General features: G+C 35.1%; 1 protein-coding gene across 1 annotated transcript in view; it reads right to left on the bottom strand.

Annotated features, from left to right (window-relative positions):
- Positions 1 to 18,749, bottom strand: part of LOC126819638 (regulator of nonsense transcripts 1) — a 147,793-nt gene that overhangs the window by 60,738 nt on the left and 68,306 nt on the right. Inside the window, exons 13-15 of the mRNA XM_050547777.2 lie at positions 17,763 to 17,877; positions 13,564 to 13,707; positions 10,328 to 10,541 (exon numbers count right to left, since the gene is read on the bottom strand). Of these exons, the coding sequence (XP_050403734.1) occupies positions 10,328 to 10,541; positions 13,564 to 13,707; positions 17,763 to 17,877 (473 nt within the window). The remainder of the gene's footprint in view (positions 1 to 10,327; positions 10,542 to 13,563; positions 13,708 to 17,762; positions 17,878 to 18,749) is intronic.

Here is an 18,749-nt window from a genome sequence, read left to right as displayed (position 1 = left end):
GGATATTAACTTTAGCCTCTAGAGCGTCCACAGGATTTTTTCAAAGTGATCAAGGGCCATAACTCTAGCAGTAATTATCGCAAATCGCTGAAATTCAATAGGCTTCTTCGTCTCATGAAGTTAAACACTGTGTATAAATTTAAATTCAATTGGATATTAACTTTAGCCTCTAGAGCGTCCAAAAGATTTATTGAATTGATCAAGGGCCATAACTCTGGCAGTAATAATCGTAAATCACTGAAATTCAATAGACTTATTCGTCTCATGACCTTAAACACTGTGCATAAATTTAAAGTCAAACGGATATTAACTTTGACCTCTAGAGCATCCCCAAATTATTTTGAAGTGATCAAGGGAAATAACTCTGGCAGTCATTATTGGAAATCGCGGAAAATCAATAGGCTTGTTCGTCTCATGACCTTAAACACTGTGTATAAATAGGTGGAAAAGGTGATTTTGAGATTATGATTATACATTTGATTTTATTAGATGTAGATGTAAATTCATGAAATACAACTTCAAGGCTAATTATGTTCTGATTTTCACATTTTTGTAACAATTACTCCGATTTCCCAAGCAACTCCAAAATACCTAGGTTTTCTCGAAAATTCTATTTTGTCAAAGTGATTTTGGTCAATTTTTTCATCAAAAATTGTCTTGTCCATGTTATATCTGAAATATTGAACCTGTTTGTTATGCATTTTATAATCAGTAGCTATCAAGTAAAATTAACAGGAAAAAAAAGAGAAAAAATATTCATGTGCCTTCTCTCACATGCAGGATATATGTTCATTTTTGAACAATTTTCCACGTGAGCAAATTGCCTATTTTTGGGGCGTTTTTTGGACATTAATAAAATAAGATGGAATGGAGATACATAAGTAAAATTATGTGAACATGTCAAAAAGTTTGTGAATTTTTAAAATTACATACTGCAAATCTGCCATATATTATCAATTCTGGTTGTCATAGCAACCAAAATGGAAAAAAATGCAATTTTCGACCATTTTCAACGCTATTTACCATAACCCAAAAAGTGATCTCCACATTTTAAAGTAAGCAATTTAAAATATTTGAAACCCATGCAATATCAAATTATATGGATTGTGTAAGTTTGAGAAAAATATGAAGGAGTTTGAGTTGTTACCATAGCAACCACAGTTGTTTTTTTTTCCAAAAGGCATTATTTTCCAATATTTATGACATCAATATTTATAATTGTATTATCTTAAAATCAGAAGCTATCAGGCAAGATTTAAAAAAAAAAATAAAATCAAAATATTTTTAGGTCTTCTCTCAACAGCAGGAAAGGGGTTCACTTTTGAAAAACATTCCTCAGTAGCAAATTGCCCATTTTGACGGTTATTATGACATAAATAAAATATGAAGGAATTGAGATATTGAAGTGAAATTTTGTTTACAAGTAAATGTGTTTGTGAATTTTTTAAAATCACATGTCTTTACTCTTGTATATTACTTAATATTTGGATGTTATAGTACCGGAAACCAAAACGAAAAACAAACCAACAAAAATGTAATGTTTATACCATTTTCAATGGTGTTTACCATACTGAATTGCAAATGATCCCCACATTTTAAGTATGATACCATACTTCATAATATTATGAATTGTGTAATTTTAGGGAAATATTAAGGACTTTGGGTGGTTGCCATAGCAACTACATAATTTTAAAAATAAGATACTGTTGTTTCACCGTCATTATTGTTCTCAGCATTCGTTGCTTTCATGTAGGCCTACATGTTACAAGAAGAATTCTACTTTGACATATTATTTCCTACTCAGTAGATAACAAAATTGACAATAAAAAGTTATTTTTGTGGTGCATAATTCTCAAAAAGTAGGCTATCGATAGGCTACAGTTAGTGTTAAGGCATTAACTGAAAGCTACAACATTATGTGGTCAAAGATAATGCGATGATTTGACTGAAAGAATTGTTTTGTTTTTACTTCACTTTTGAATTTTCATTACCGGCATTCATTCAAATCTGTATGACTCCTCTTCCTTTTTATTTTGTACATTTTCATCAATGTGAATATCAAATCAACAAGACCTAAGGCCTTACGTTTGTGGTAATTTGAATTTGTTTAAATGGCCAATAAATATAGAGCCCTTATAATTAGGTGTTAAATATATTTACCAGAAAAAAACAACAAAGAATTAAAATTATAATAATCAGGATGACAACTATAATGCTAAATTATTTAATAAAATGTTTTGCGACAATTGGTCTACGTATCGACATGACTGACCTTCACCTCGGCCTAATTCTATGTCGGTTCCATCATCTCAACCTCAAACGAAAAATCCAGAATCTGAGCCATTTTTTAAATTATTCTTAGCTAGCGTTAATTCCTTTGTTGTTCCAGCTTTATTTGGGTATAATTCCCTTTTAAGTGGATAGAAATCGTATATAGTTAAGTTGTCGTCCCTCACAGCTGCGGAATGTAGGCCTAATCATAATGGCTCTCCGAGACCCGTGTTGATTACTTGATATTTTCTGGTTTCAATTCAATTCGTGTGCAGAGTAAATGCTTTAAAATAAGCATGAATAATTCACTGAAAAGCAAATTTTTTATTCCAGTACATTAAAATACTCGTCAATGCTACGGAATATTTCAATTGTTGTTGACAAACATTTGGTGTTAAATGAAAAGACGTGTTGTGTTGTAGCTGGCAGAAAATTTCCATTCAGTGTTGAAGCGTGGGAATATGAGTCACGTGATGTCAACACAGTCGCCCTTGCAAAAGGCGTGAAAATAAATGGAATTATCAGTTACATTTCGATGTAATTTACCGAGAATACAGTTTTTCTTCGCCGTGTCTTATGACGTCATAACACGAAACAATGCGAGGTTTATTCGTTCACAAAATGTCACGTTGTATACCATTTTAGTAGCATCGGAACAGCAATAAAACGAACTTTCGATCGGTCGGTTATGGAATCTTGACAAATTGCCTCATAAAAGTGTGTGTGAATTGTTTTTTCAACTTACAAAAAATACATGGTATTTTGAAATGCCAACATTCCATAACCGACCGATCGAAAGGTCGTTCATTATCTTTCTCATGGTATCAAAATGAACAAAATATATTAATAATAAGAACTGCTGCAGAGCACTTGAAGTGGGGTACCCCCGTTTCAAAATGTGACAAAAAATTTTACCGTAACGTCAAAACACGCAAATTTGACGTTTTTCAACTTGCGTTTCTGAAATTAATAAAAAGAATAGGTATATAAAAATTATATCAAACAAAAGAATAAGATATCGGCATTCAAAATCTGTTATAAATATTAAAAAAGATTAAATAGCGACTGTGTGACGTTAAGTTTAAAAAGGGTTACAAATCAGGAAAAAACGACTTTCTTCCAACGCGAGCAATGGGAGTTGTGACACCTAGTAGAAATCTAAAGTCAATCGGATATTAACTTTGGTCTCTAGAGCGTCCACAAGATTTTTTGAAGTGATCAAGGACCATAACTCTGGCAGTAATTATCGAAATTGCTGAAAATGAAAAGACTTCTTCGTCTCATGACCTTGAGCACTGCGTATAAATTTAAACTCAATCGGATATTAACTTTAGCCTCTAGAGCGTCCACAAGATTTTTTCAAAGTGATCAAGGGCCATAACTCTGGCAGTAATTAGCGGAAATCGCTGAAAATCAATAGGCTTCTTTGTCTCATGACCTTAAACACTGTGTATAAATTTAACGATAATCGGATATTAACTTTGACCTCTAGAGCATCCACAAGATTTTTTAAACTGATCAAGGGCCATAACTCTGGAAGTAATTATCGGAAATTGATGAAAATCAATAGGCTTCTTTGTCTCATGGGCTTAAACACTGTGTATAAATTTAAAGTCAATTGGATATTAACTTTGACCTCTAGGGCGTCCACAAGGCTTTTTGAAGTGATAAAGGGCCATAACTCTGGCAGTAATTATCGGAAATCGCTGAAAATCAATAGGCTTCTTCGTCTCATGACCTTAAACATTGGATATTAACTTCAGCCTCTAGAGCATCCACAAGCAATTGTGGATGCCCGACCGACGGACAGATGGGGGCGACGACAATATACGACCACATTTCAATGTGGGCGTATAAAAATGGCGACCACATTGAAATAATAACTTTTCGCTTTTTTTAAACTTAAATCTAGCTGTTTATATTGTTCCCATAGCTATTTTAATGATTCACATAGTACCAGTTGTATTATATTATCTATTTTGAATGTGACAGTGGTGATGTTATGTTAGAAATTACGTGTTTGGAATTTTATAATTTGCTCAAAGGTTTAAAGAGGCAATCACTTGTAGCGTGTGCCCTGAAAGAAGCCGATACATTAGTACAGCTATACAAGAACCAGAAGAGCAATCCAGATCACTTGTAACGTCCAAATACTTTTTCTTCTTATATACGGATTGTTCTGTAAGAATTTTACACGATTCTTGGCTCAGCTTACTGTACTCCAAAAAATAGAGGGTTCGAGTCTTAAATTTTAGATTTAATTGCCTATATTCCACAGAGAGAGATAGAAACCAGTCTTTAACCAGCGGCTGCCAAGCAGGATACACCCACATTTTCGAGAGGTGGATAGAGAACAAGCTAAAAAGTAAGTGATTTTTCGTACAATCAGGGGCCATAATTCAGGAAGTTACGGCCGATATGCGTGAATATCGAAAGGAACCGAGATCTTTGGGTTATAAACTTACATATCAAGTTTCAACAAAATTGGATAACCAGCGGCTGCCAGGCAAGATACGCCCACATTTTCGAGTCCTGGATAGAGAACAAGCTAAAAAGAAAGTGATTTTTCCTACAATCAAGGGCCATAATTCAGGAAATTACAATTCGATATGCGCAAATATCGAAAGGAACCAAGATCTTTGTGTTATAAACTCCATAGGATCCACAACCTTGATATACCATATTTTTACGCTATTTGAGAACGAAGGGCATCCATTTCGTCTGTCAGTTTTGGGCCGATTTTCACGAAATTCGAACTCAGCCGTCCTTAGTGTGTAACGGTGATATAATAATACGTTTTTTTAAAATCGGATAAAAATTATGACCTCTATAGCGCCCACAAGCTTAAAACACGATTTTCCGTACAATCAGGGGCCATAATTCAGGAAGTTACGGTCCGATATGCACGAATATCGAAAGGAACCGAGATCTTTGGATTATAAACTTACATTTCAAGTTCAACAAAATCGGATAAAAATTGTGACCGCTATAGGGTCCACAACTTTGTTAAACCATATTTTTACGCTAATTGAGAACGAACGGCGGCCATTTTGTCTGTCAATTTTGGGCCGATTTTCAAGAAATTCGAACTCAGTCGTCCTCAGGGTGTAACAGTGATATAATAATACAGTTTTTTAAATCGGATAAAAATTATGACTTCTATAGGGTCCACAATCTAAAAACGCAATAGATAGAGGTGGATAGAGAACAAGCTAAAAAGTAAGTGATTTTTCGTACAATCAGGGGCTATAATTCAGGAAGTCACGGTACGATATGCGCGAATATCGAAAGGAACCGAGATCTTTGGGTTATAAACTTACATTTCAAGTTTCAACAAAATCGGATAAAAATTGTGACCTCTATAGGGTCCACAACCTTGATATACCATATTTTTACGCTATTTGCGAATGAATGGCGGTCATTTTGTCTGTCAATGTTGGGCCGATTTTCACGAAAAATTTGAACTCAGTCGTCCTTAGGGTGTAACGGTGATATAATTAAACGTATTTTTAAATCGGATAAAAATTATGACCTCTATAGGGTCCACAAGCTAAAAACGCGATTTTTCGTACAATCAGGGGCCATAATTCAGGAAGTTACGGTCCGATATGCACAAATATTAAAAGGAACCGAGATTTTTGGGTTATAAACTTACATTTCAAGTTTCAACAAAATCGGATAAAAATTGTGACCTCTATAGGGTCCACAACCTTGATATACCATATTCTTACGCTATTTGAGAACGAACAGCGGCCATTTTGTCTGTCAATTTTGGGCCGATTTTCACGAAATTCACACTAAGCCGTCCTTAGGGTGTAACGGTGATATAATAATACGTTTTTTTAAATCGGATAAAAATTATGACCTCTATAAGGCCCACAAGCTAAAAACGCCATTTTTTGTACAATCAGGGGCCATAATTCAGGAAGTTATGGTCCGATATGAGGGAATATCGAAAGGAACCGAGATCTTTGGGTTATAAACTTACATTTCAAGTTTCAACAAAATCGGATAAAAATTGTGACCTCTATAGGGTCCACAAGCTAAAAACGTGATTTTTCGTACAATCAGGGGCCATAATCCATGAAGTTTCGATCCGATACATGCCAATATCGAACGCAGCCGAGATCTTTTGGGGATAAACCTATATTTCAAGTTTCGTCAAAATCGGATAAGAATTGTTGACGGACAGGGGTGACGGCATAATACGTCCACATGAAAATGTGGGCGTATAAAAATTGTGACCTCTATAGGGTCTACAAGCTAAAAATGAGATTTTTCGTACAAACAGGGGCCATAATCCATGAAGTTTCGATCCCATAGATGCCAATATCGAAAGCAGCTGAGATCTTTTGGAGATAAACCTATATTTCGAATTTCGTCAAAATCGGATAAGAATTGTCACCTGTAGAGTGTCTACAGGGGCGACGACAATATACGTCCACATGAAAATTATTTAGTATGGCAGCAAATCTAGCAATGAAGGGTTTCCCTGATATACAAACTAAATCCTTTAGTTAAGTGATTTACCATTCAGTATACCAGATAAAAACAAAATCTCAGTTATTCCTTAACCCTTTAATACCAAGCGTATCAGATATGCACACCTACAGGATATACATATTATTATAATCCCTATGGAATATTTTAATTATTTACTGTTATAATATGAATTGTCACTTATTCCCGGTTAAATACAGATAGGTTGCCAGGCAACGAAACATACGCCCACAGCAGCTAAATCGTCCGGGCAGTCAACAAGAGTTGTCGCATATTATTTTTACTTTTTTCGGTAATGAAACATTTATAATACACTAAAATCTGATTAAGAGTAACAACTCATTAAGTAATTATCAGAAAATCATTAGAATTTGCAAGCTTGGTTTTATAAAGTTCTGCCCCATGCTAACGTTTAGTATACGAAACATTTAATATCATGGATTTAGCTGTTCAGTTATCAAAATTCATTGTTCGTCTGACCTTAAACTCTGTGCAGGCCTGGAAATAACGGTTTTACATGTACCAGCGTCACCAGAGGTTCAGTGCCTGACAAAGCCTGCTTCTGTGCCTGACATTGTCTGTGACTGGTGCCTTATTTCCAGGCTTGACTCTGTGTATCAATCTGAAGTCAATCGGATTATAACTTTGGCCTTTAGAGCGTCACAAGATTTTTCAAAGTGATCAAGGGAGATAACTTTGGCAGTAATTATCGGAAATCGATGAAAATCAATAGGGTTCTTCGTCTCACGACCTCAAACACTGCATATAAATTTAAACTCAATCGGAAATTAACTTTAGCCTCTAGAGCGTCCACAAATTTTTTTGAAGTGATCAAGGGCCATAACTCTGGCAGTAATTATCGGAAATTGCTGAAAATCAATAGGGTTCTTTGTCTGATGACCTTAAACATTATGTATAACTTTAAAGTCAATCGAATATTAACTTTAACCTCTAGAGCGTCCACAATTGCTTGTGCACGATGGACCGCCGGACAGACGGCCGTACCGAGGCGACGACAATATACAACCTCATTTCAATGTGGGCGTATAAAAACCCACCTGCAAGCACAGTAAAGAGGGCTCCTGACTCTGACAAATGAAATCTAGAGAGAATGAAACTGTCTTTCATGCCATAAGAGTGGGCAGAAATTAGGCCCGAAAACTGTTACAACATATCCATTACGTCAGTGCGAAAATGCTCAGAACAAGAAGGCAACCAAATATGTATCAATTGAACAGATTCATTGTCGGACAAAATGAGGAATATTAGCTTATAGCTTCTGATTATCACTAATGTAGCACCATTGACCTTCCTGTCAGACGTGGAGAGTGGGAGACGCCAGACCAGTTGCCACATCCTACGTACGGCCCATGCATCTTTTCTTACTACATATTTCTGTAGCCTTGTGATCGTCTAGAATTTGTCTCTGTCGTTTACTTCTACTTCACATTGTGTATTTACTTCTTACTGTTTTCTTAAGACGTTTGTCTTACCAGGAATAACAATGCAACAGTTCACTTCTACATTTTATATATATAGCTGAATACATGTATACAAGTATAGCACAGATTACAATACTAGCTAAAACCATTTCTCCACCCTAGCCAGCCTCGCGGTTGTCTAGGAACTCAGATGGAACCTCTCTGGAATCTAATGGAAGTCTAACTTAAAAGTTTACTATGATTTCTTTTATAAGATTCATGCATATCACGCACAGAAAGCCTGTGCAATTTCTGATATGATTGGTTAAATTAAGCCAAATGATGCAATTAGAATAATTCCACTCACGTGTAACCTTGTGGTATTTTATTGACACACAGAAACAGTTATGTTTTGGCTATATAACTCTCTCCATGTGCCAACTGTCAGTTACAGACTAAGTTGATTTAAGTACAATTCTACATATATGTGAATCTACCAACTTGCCAAAGATATTAATTAATGAAATAAAATATAATCTTATTCCTCCATTCCTTGCCTATAAATTGAAAACAATGTCGCAACGACTATATTGGTACACTAACTGATGAATCTTACTGGTAAATTAATAAAGTAAGACTATATTATAGCAATGTTATTCATTCAGGCAAGGTTGACAGAATATAGCATTTTTAGGAAATTATGAAATGGGCATATAAGGCCGCGGTTAATTAATTGTTGGTTTCTCTTGACCCGCCCGCATGTCCGTTTTCATCCGTAATAATTACGCACTTCCATAATTATTTGGTCAAATTTAGTGAGGTCAAAAATTTGTCTTGTAAAACTATATTTGTTTGCCTTTAAATATGAACAATGAATTGACGCATTAAAATCCACTATCGATGAACATGACACCGTAGGTGATAAGCAAAGTAGACTAGAATGTGAACAATACACACTAACAGGAAGTGATAAAGTCGTATCATATATGTCATCCATACCAAGCAATGGTAGCTACAACATTCACCAAATACCACATATATACTCTATAAGGCACTTGTCATTTGCAATTCAATTCACAGAAAGATATAATGTCTTTTAATTCCTGCTAAATTATTTCATTTAATTTACGTGACTAGCAACCTAGCAACGGTCCCAGAAGTGCCGCCATGAGATAGCCTTGATCATGAGATACCGACTGGTTGACACTGCTTCATGGTATTTTATTAACAACATCATAAACAGTCTCAAAAGGACACAAAGATACAAATAGATGTAAACAATTTGATTAAGATAGACAAAATAATAAAAGTATTTATAATTATTATCATGATGCCATGTGCCGATGAGTTCAAAGTTGAAGACAATTAACATGGCATTGATATCTTCCTTTACAAGAGAAATGACCATGTGTGTAGTAAATTCTTTGGACTGACATGTTAAATAATCCAACTTATTTTGTATTTAAAAATCCAAGGGTATGCTTTTAATTATTTATGTCAGAACAAATCATAGTTTGGAACAGGTCATTTCGTAACCTGTAGTAGGGAAGGATAAAAAAATGAAATGTCAAGACTGAATGAATTAACAAACCGTTAACTTATAAGCATATCACTAATAATTTAAACTTATTATGATCAATTCTTCCGATGCCCAGCTATATTTTGTGCAACAGATATTTTAATCTATAAATATTTAATAAATGTGAATAAATCGCAGACACTGGTTACCGTTAGTGCTGATATCAAGTATCGACATTTCTATAGTAGGCCTAATGATAATGTTAGGGAAATTCATGTTTCTATCAGAAATACTAATGTTATTTCTGTAATTTTTGATTAACAAAATGGCGGCAAAAAATTCCTGATGCATCGATACGAGAATCGATGTTTGCGTCCAATGCATCGATGCGTAAAATTTTACTTGATATCAGCACTAGTTACCGTTGGGTTTTCAATGACCAAGTAACTGATATTAGTTATTGCTGAAATAGAAACAGCATTAAACTAAAAAATCTCAATAATAATTAATAATTACCGCATGTAGCATACATGTATATTTCACAACCTCAGGTCATGAGAATTGAAAATTAATTAACCGCAGCCTAACCACTTATTTATTAGATATATTTTCTTACCTGCTGTGACACCATTCTGTAATGAACCTTCGTAGAATATATTGGAAGGAAAAGCACTCAATGAAGGGTGCATACGATATTGTACTTGTAATCTAATAGGTCGAATACCCAGTACAACCAAACGTTCAAATAGAGACTGCGACAGTCCTGCTCTAGCTGCCTTCTTACACATAACAACTGGACCTAACTGACAATGATCTCCAACCAGAATAAGCTACAAGAAACAATAATAATCTATAATTAGTATAATGTTAGTACCAGTTAATCATTCAAATGTCCATCTTTGATATTTCACTCCTTCATTTTTTAATTTTCATCAAATTTGAACAGTACTAGTAAATGATAATTTCTTTCATTTTTTACCAATTTGGATGGATTGATTATAATAATACTTTCAATTGTCTTATCAGTATGAAACCAGACCTAAGAACAATTTACTATGTACTTAAAACTTATGCATCAATATCGTACAGGGAGGGTTCCATTAATTTATGATTCACGAATCACGATCAAAAACAGGGAAAATTCATATTTCACCCATTAGAAAGCAACTCGCTTCCAATACTCTGATCATCATCAAATCACACACCGTATGAGCAGGTATTGGAAGCGAGTACCTTTCAAATGGGTGAAAAGTGAAAATATATTAAGAATGAGTTCGTGAGATAACCATGCAAAATTTACCCAAAAAAACGGCACAAGCGGTGTTGAACGATTTTGACCAAACTTTGCAGATTTGGTCATTGGGTACGATGTATACCCCCCATATGAAATTTAAGGGTCACCAACCTTGTAGTTATAGAGAACCAGCTCTGGCCATTTTAGAGTAAAAAAAAACGTCATTTTTAAAAATAAAAAAATTCTCTAAATTTAAATATTTCCCATATATTGCCTATTGATTTTTTTTTTTAATTATTTTTTATGAATGATCATGTCTACTACTTCAGTATATGACTATTAAATTTTTCTGAAACCATTTGAGGCTATGATGAGGAATTTATTTTGAGACATAGTTTAAAACATATAAATTCCATGATGCTATATCTCACCCTCTGCGGGGCTGAGAACAATTCTATTAATAATGGAAGTTGAGGACTAATACTAATATTTGGTTTTGACAAAATGACTGGCACAGATTTCTTTCATATTAAATTTGATGGTCGAACTTGAAGAAAATGACTTCATTTTTACCAATAAAATCATTCATTGCCTGGATTATTAGGCCTGATAATGCCCCATGCAACCGCCTTCTAGCAACCCTATGTAGGGCCAGTACAGATGATTCAGGAATTCCACAAGGATCAGTCCTTGGACCTGTCCTTTCTGTAATGTATACTAAGAATTTTGGACAACTAATCGATAATCATGGTTTCTAGGACGACATTCTTATGCAGATGATACACAGTTGATTGCAAATTACTCTGTTTCAAAAACTGTTCCAGATCTGACATCAAAATTTGTAAACATGACATTAAAGATAGGATGACAAGAAATATGTTGAAATTAAATGTAATTTAATTAAATTAAGTAAATCAGAATGTATTTTATTTGGTCCAAATACACATTTGAAAAATACAAGTCAGTTTTGGGCCGATTTTCACAAAATTCGAACACAGTCATCCTTAGGGTGTAACAGTGATATAATAATACGTTTTTTTAAATCGGATAAACATTATGACCTCTATAGGGTCCACAAGCTAAAAACGCGATTTTTTGTACAATCAGGGGTCATAATTCAGTAAGTTACATTCCGATATGCGCGAATATCGAAAGGAACCAAGATCTTTGGGTTATAAACTTACATTTCAAGTTTCAACAAAATCGGATAAAAAATGGGACCTCTATAGGGTCCACAACCTTGATATACCATATTTTTACGCTATTTGAGAACGAACGGCGGCCATTTTGTCTGTCAGTTTTGGGGGTAACGGTGATATAATAACACGTTTTTTTAAATCGGATAGAAATTATGACCTCTATAGGGTCCACAAGTCAAAAAACGCGTTTTTGTGTACAATCAGGGGCCATAATTCATGAAGTTACGGTCCGATATGCGCGAATATCGAAAGGAACCGAGATCTTTGTGTTATAAACTTACATTTCAAGTTTCAACAAAATCGGAAAAAAATTGTGACCTCTATAGGGTCCACAACCTTGATATACCATATTTTTACGCTATTTGAGAACGAACGGCGGCCATTTTGTCAGTCAGTTTTGGGTCGATTTTCACGAAAAATTTGAACTCAGTCGTCCTTAGGGTGTAACGGTGATATAATTAAACGTATTTTTAAATCGGATAAAAATTATGACCTCTATAGGGTCCACAAGCTAAAAACGCGATTTTTCGTACAATCAGGGGCCATAATTCAGGAAGTTACGGTCCGATATGCACAAATATTAAAAGGAACCGAGATTTTTGGGTTATAAACTTACATTTCAAGTTTCAACAAAATCGGATAAAAATTGTGACCTCTATAGGGTCCACAACCTTGATATACCATATTCTTACGCTATTTGAGAACGAACAGCGGCCATTTTGTCTGTCAATTTTGGGCCGATTTTCACGAAATTCGAACTCAGTCGTCCTTAGGGTGTAACGGTGATATAATACGTTTTTTTTAAATCGGATTAAAATTATGACCTCTATGAGTCCACAAGCTAAAAACGCGATTTTTCGTACAATCAGGGGCCATAATTCAAGAAGTTTCGATCCGATACATGCCAATATCGAAAGCAGCCGAGATCTTTTGGAGATAAACCTATATTTCAAGTTTCGTCAAAATCGGATAAGAATTGTGACCTGTACAGTGTCCACAAACAAATTGTGGACGGACGACCAGACAGACGGCATAATACGTCCACATGAGAATGTGTGCGTATAAAAACTCTTTGTTTGAAAATGCGGTAGAAATCTATTACCGTGCAGTAGAGCGGTACATGAGGCCTTTTCGCGGCACTTTACCGCGTGATGCGGTCGAGTTGACAGGTCTGACAAATGGGTACCTCGATTCAAAAGGCCATATCAGTCAATATTAATGCTAGAGTCATAATTTTGCAGTTTTACATAAGTCACTAAACAACTTTCTTAGAATTTGGTCCACTTGACATGGAAAGACCTAAACACCAAGTTTATTGTGTCTCAAAAAGTTTGATGGACGGACAGACAGATGAACCCAGTTTAATGCTTTCTTCGAATAGTGGGGGACAATAAAATCATATTTTTTATAGTATAATACCTGTCTACATCCCAAAATAACTGGTATCATACATTCTGGTTCTGTTGCTTGTGTACTTTCATCTATTAAGACACATCGAAACTGCATCTTAGCCAATCTGGGATCACCAGTACCAACACATGTACAACAAATAACATCAGCTGCCTATCAATATAATATCATACAACTTATAACTAATTAAATGTTTTTCCCCTTTCACTACCCACAAAATTGGGAAAGATAGTCACAGGTATTACAAATGGACGAAAGTTAACGTTTTTATTTTAAAAGCAGAGAAAGTAGCAACACAACATTCTTTTATAGCCTAATAAAATGTTGAAATGGAATAAATTAGGTAGTTTTTTTACTCTGGACATGATAAATCTATTAATTGCGTGGATATCACAAGATAATATACATTCTTATTAGTAGATTCAGATGCAGGGTGTGCACAACTCAGAACACTTAATTTCCAGTTTTCCAGGAGTTATTTACCAGATTCCAGAAGTCCCTGTATAGAATTCTACATCATAATGTATTTTTTTTTAAGCTTGAAGAACATTTACCGTGATGATCTCGTGAACTTTTGAAGAAACATTTGATGACTACGTTCAGTTTTATATCTTAAGAGTAATCTTGTTTTACCAGGAATTTCCAGTACTGTAAATCACATTTTAATTTTTCCAGGATTTTCAAGGAGTGTGCGAACCTTGAGATGTTAATTTCATTTTTTTTTTTTTTTCCATCGTGGTATTACAATAAATTGACATCTGACATATTTCCGTTGTTAATGTCAACTTATTGATTCACCAAATCATCTGTACTGACTTTTGAAGCTGTGTACTGTTATCGCATGGGATTGTGGAACATGGAAAACAGAATAGAAGCCTCATGGCCGGCCCTGCGCACCTAAATGTCGTGTCGGGAGCGTTCATATTCAAAAAACAATGAACTCATTGAATTGAATCTCCGTGGTTTGTTATCAACGAAAACGGGAGAAAAGTCCAAGCATTTTAACTCAATTTCGCACCATCCCCTGGCAGTTGCTGCAATAGAAATGCCGACCACGTTTTATGGTCGGTCTAGACGTATATTATCACCAAAAGAAGTCCCAGTCCGAAATCCGTGCCCAAATGGGTCAAATTGGCAAAAATCCAAAATGGCCGCCGGTTTTGACTGGAAAAAAACAGATTTAATCCACTTATCATAATATGATCTAGTTTGGTATCAAAATATATCCTTTCTTCAGGGTAGCTGGATCCATTTCAATACACATTTTGGTGTTTAGTTATACCGTTTTTTTAAATCTGATAAAAATTATGACTTCTATAGGGTCCACAAGCTAAAAACGCGATTTTTTGTACAATCAGGGGCCATAATTCAGGAAGTTATGGTCCGATATGCGCGAATATCGAAAGGAACCGAAATCTTTGGGTTATAAACTTACATTTCAAGTGCACGTAAAAGATCCCTTGGCAGTTGGAATTCGATATAAGAGTAGGCGATAGTGCCGCTTGCCCGAGCAAAATTTCCCTCATAGCACACTGTATGGCGTATGCCCGTCTTCATTAGCCCAGCATAGGAGCAGAACAGTAGGACGTTAAACCCCATTTCATTTCATTTCATTTCAACAAACTCGGATAAAAATTGTGACCTCTATAGGGTCCACAACCTTGATATACCACATTCTTACACTATTTGAGAACGAACAGCGGCCATTTTGTCTGTCAATTTTGGGCCGATTTTCACAAAATCAGTCGTCCTTAGGGTGTAACGGTGATATAATAATACGGGTTTTTAAATTGGATAAAAATTATGACTTCTATAGGGTCCACAAGCTAAAAACGCAATTTTTCGTACAATCAGGGGCCATAATTCAGGAAGTTATGGTCGGATGTGCGCGAATATCCAAAGGAACCGAGATCTTTGGGTTATAAACTTACATTTCAAGTTTCAACAAAATCGGATAAAAACTGTGACCTCTATAGGGTCCACAAGCTAAAAACGTGATTTTTCGTACAAACAGGGGCCATAATCCATGAAGTTTCGATCCGATACATGCCAATATCGAAAGCAGCCAAGATCTTTTGGAGATAAACCTATATTTCAAGTTTCGTCAAAATCGGATAAGAATTGTGACCTCTAGAGTGTCCACAAACAAATTGTGGATGGACGACCAGACAGACAGCATAATACGTCCACATGAAAATGTGGGCATATAAAAATTTGACGTGGCTCTGTCCTGGGGGTTGGATTTGGAACAATATTAAAAGGTACCATCCTGTTATTGAAATGACTGATATGCTGAATTTGAACAAAATCTGAACATTAATTATAGCAACCTGTTGAGTATTTACACACAAAAAAGTAGGTGTGGTACCACTCCCCTGAGTGTCAGGACATGTACCAAAATAAATAATTGCTATCCTTACAGGAATAAATATGTCAAGTTCCAAGATGATCCATTCTTAATTCCAGCCTGTAGACAAAAAACACAAAATTGGGCGTGGCACTGCCCCTGGAGGTTGGACATAGACAAGGTCTCAAAATTCTCTGATCTGTATCTAAGGCCTTTTTTGAAAAATGGCTGTAGACAGCAAAGCCTCTCTAACTCTAAGGCCATTTTGTTCAACACCAAAGCCATTTCTACAATTTTTTGATTATCGAAGGCCATTTTTTAAAATCTGTTGTAAACTTAAATTAAATTCAATAATGCAATGAAGCCATGCTGTTGAGTCAGCTCTTGGTTCAAATCGTTAAAAATATTTTGGTAATTATTGTATACCGATAGACTTGTAAAAGAAGAAGGGCCCATCTATTCATTTTATTCTGCATGAAGCAAAAAGCATGAGTTTTTGGCTGTAAGTGCCGTCAAATGTCGATCAAGATTTCCATGACATACGACATTCAATTTTTTAATGACACCCGCCCTAAAACATCCGTTAATTATGCTATGCTATCCAGGGATTCTGTGCACATATGGTCTACTTGACAACTCCATTCTCTTCCTCCACGTGTGACGATGTCCATAAAGTCAATGCGCAATCCATTTACCGTATATGTCGATACTCTTTTCACACGGAAGTACAGTTTCCGTCTTATAGGCCTTTTCCGCTGACATAACCTATAGATGAAGGTAAAACACAAATTCACATTTCAAAACTTTTTTTTGTTAGAAATCGTCTCTCCACGATGCTGAGTGACATCGTCTGTTGTCTGCTAAATATAGCACTTGACTCGCACACTATCGTCTATAGATTAGATAACAAAACTACTTACACTCTATTCCAATCGAAATATTTGCTGGCATTTCTAAATATTTTTATTTGAAAAATGCCATCAAAATAGAATCTTTTCTCTGACATTCGTGCTTGTCAAAATTTATCGTGTCTCAAGAGATCTCTACTTTTGATTACCAATCATACAATTTCTGCTTTGATAATTTGTTCTATTATTTGTAACGTTAATCATAGAAACAGAAACAGTCATGCTTTAAAAGAAAATTATCAGGGGAGGTATTGAGCTAGCCATGTTTTATGGAACCAGCGGCTGCCAGGCAGGATATGCCCACATTTTGCAAGAGATGGATAGAGAACAAGCTAAACAAAAAGCGATTTTTCGTACAATCAGGGGCCACAATTCAGGAAGTTCCAATCCGATATGCGCAAATATCAAAAGGAACCAAGATTTTTGGGTTATAAACGTGCATTTCAAGTTTCATCAAAATCCGAAGAAAATTGTCACCTCTAGAGGGTCCACAACCTTGATATACCATATTTTTACGCCATTTGAGTATGAGGGGCGGCCATTTTGTCTGTGAGTGTTGGTCCGATTGTCAAGGAATCCATTGAAATCATTTTCAGGGTGAAAAAAGAAGCGAGTAATGGTGAATTCCAAGATGGCGGCTACGCCCTTTCGGCTAGCCTGTCTAGGTGCATAATTGAGCGAGGAGAATAAACTTGGTATCTTTTCTAGGGTTTTAGGGGTCAGGGATTTCACACAGATCATTCACTCTGCCGGAAGAACAATTTATCATTGTTAATTTCAGTATAGGGCAGCCAGTTGATCAGAATACTGGTTTTACTCAACCAAATTGTCAGAAGGATTTGTCTAACTATGTGACAGAGATTGGATACTTTATTAACATCTAGAGATAAACTATCATATTTTGACAAGCATTATATATTTTTGAACTACTGGTAACATATCTTTAAACCTACCTGTAAAAGCTCCTTTTCACATTGCTTTTTCAAGGCTCTATAACGTTTTTCATCTGCTGATGATAATTCACCAGTTACATCTTTTAACTGTTGTAGCTTCTGTAATTCAGCCACACTATATAATACAGAAAATACAATAAAAAACTAGAATAGTGCGCAATGCTTGAGGCTTTTAGAATACCGAAACGTTAATCGGTGAGTGGATGTAAGACAAACTAACACCACCCCATCAAAGAAAATCATTTTATCAATGAATAAATTTGAACTACTTTTAAGCAGTAGTAATCAAACTCAATAAATCTCAATAAAACTTTTTTTACTGGAATGACCTTACCGTCAGCTGCTCAAATATGTATTTGGTTAAAAAATTGGTTGAATATTCTACAAAATATGGCCTATTTTCTGGTTAGGTGCACGTTAAAGATTTTAAGTCAGTAATATGTAAAAACTTAAAGATGACTGAAAAGCAATTCATTTTGAAACATTATGGGGATTACTATCTCAAGTTCAGTATTCGACACTATACTGTAACTGATAGTAGGTGGAAAAGGTGATTTTGAAATTATGAATATGATTATACACAGGGATAGAACTTTATTTGAAAACACACAAGCAAAATTTTGCTTGTTGATTTCAAATGTACAAGCAAAAATATGATTTTGAAGAAATTCAATGGGCATTTTTTTTCTTTAATGAAAATACTTTATTATCTTTGGATTACATGTAAAAGTTATGTTATACATTGGAGTGTACACATATTCCTTACAATTTCATTAAAAAGCTAATGGCTAATAAAACACAACGATGAACACCCAAAACTGGCCTCAACACTAGAGCTGGGCGATATCCCTGAAAATATCGCGATATAATCACTATATCGCGATATTTTATGAAATGTCAATACTTTCGGTTTATCATCTTTTAAATGTAAATAAACATGCATAAAAAGTTGGAAATACCCCTGGAGTATTCACTTGACATTTTCTA

The sequence above is a fragment of the Patella vulgata genome, chromosome 4 (assembly GCF_932274485.2).
Source record: "Patella vulgata chromosome 4, xgPatVulg1.2, whole genome shotgun sequence".
Classification (NCBI taxonomy): Eukaryota; Metazoa; Mollusca; class Gastropoda; family Patellidae; genus Patella; species Patella vulgata.
The sequence above is the reverse complement of the archived record's forward strand: the minus strand, read 5'-3'. Positions and strand labels throughout refer to the sequence as shown.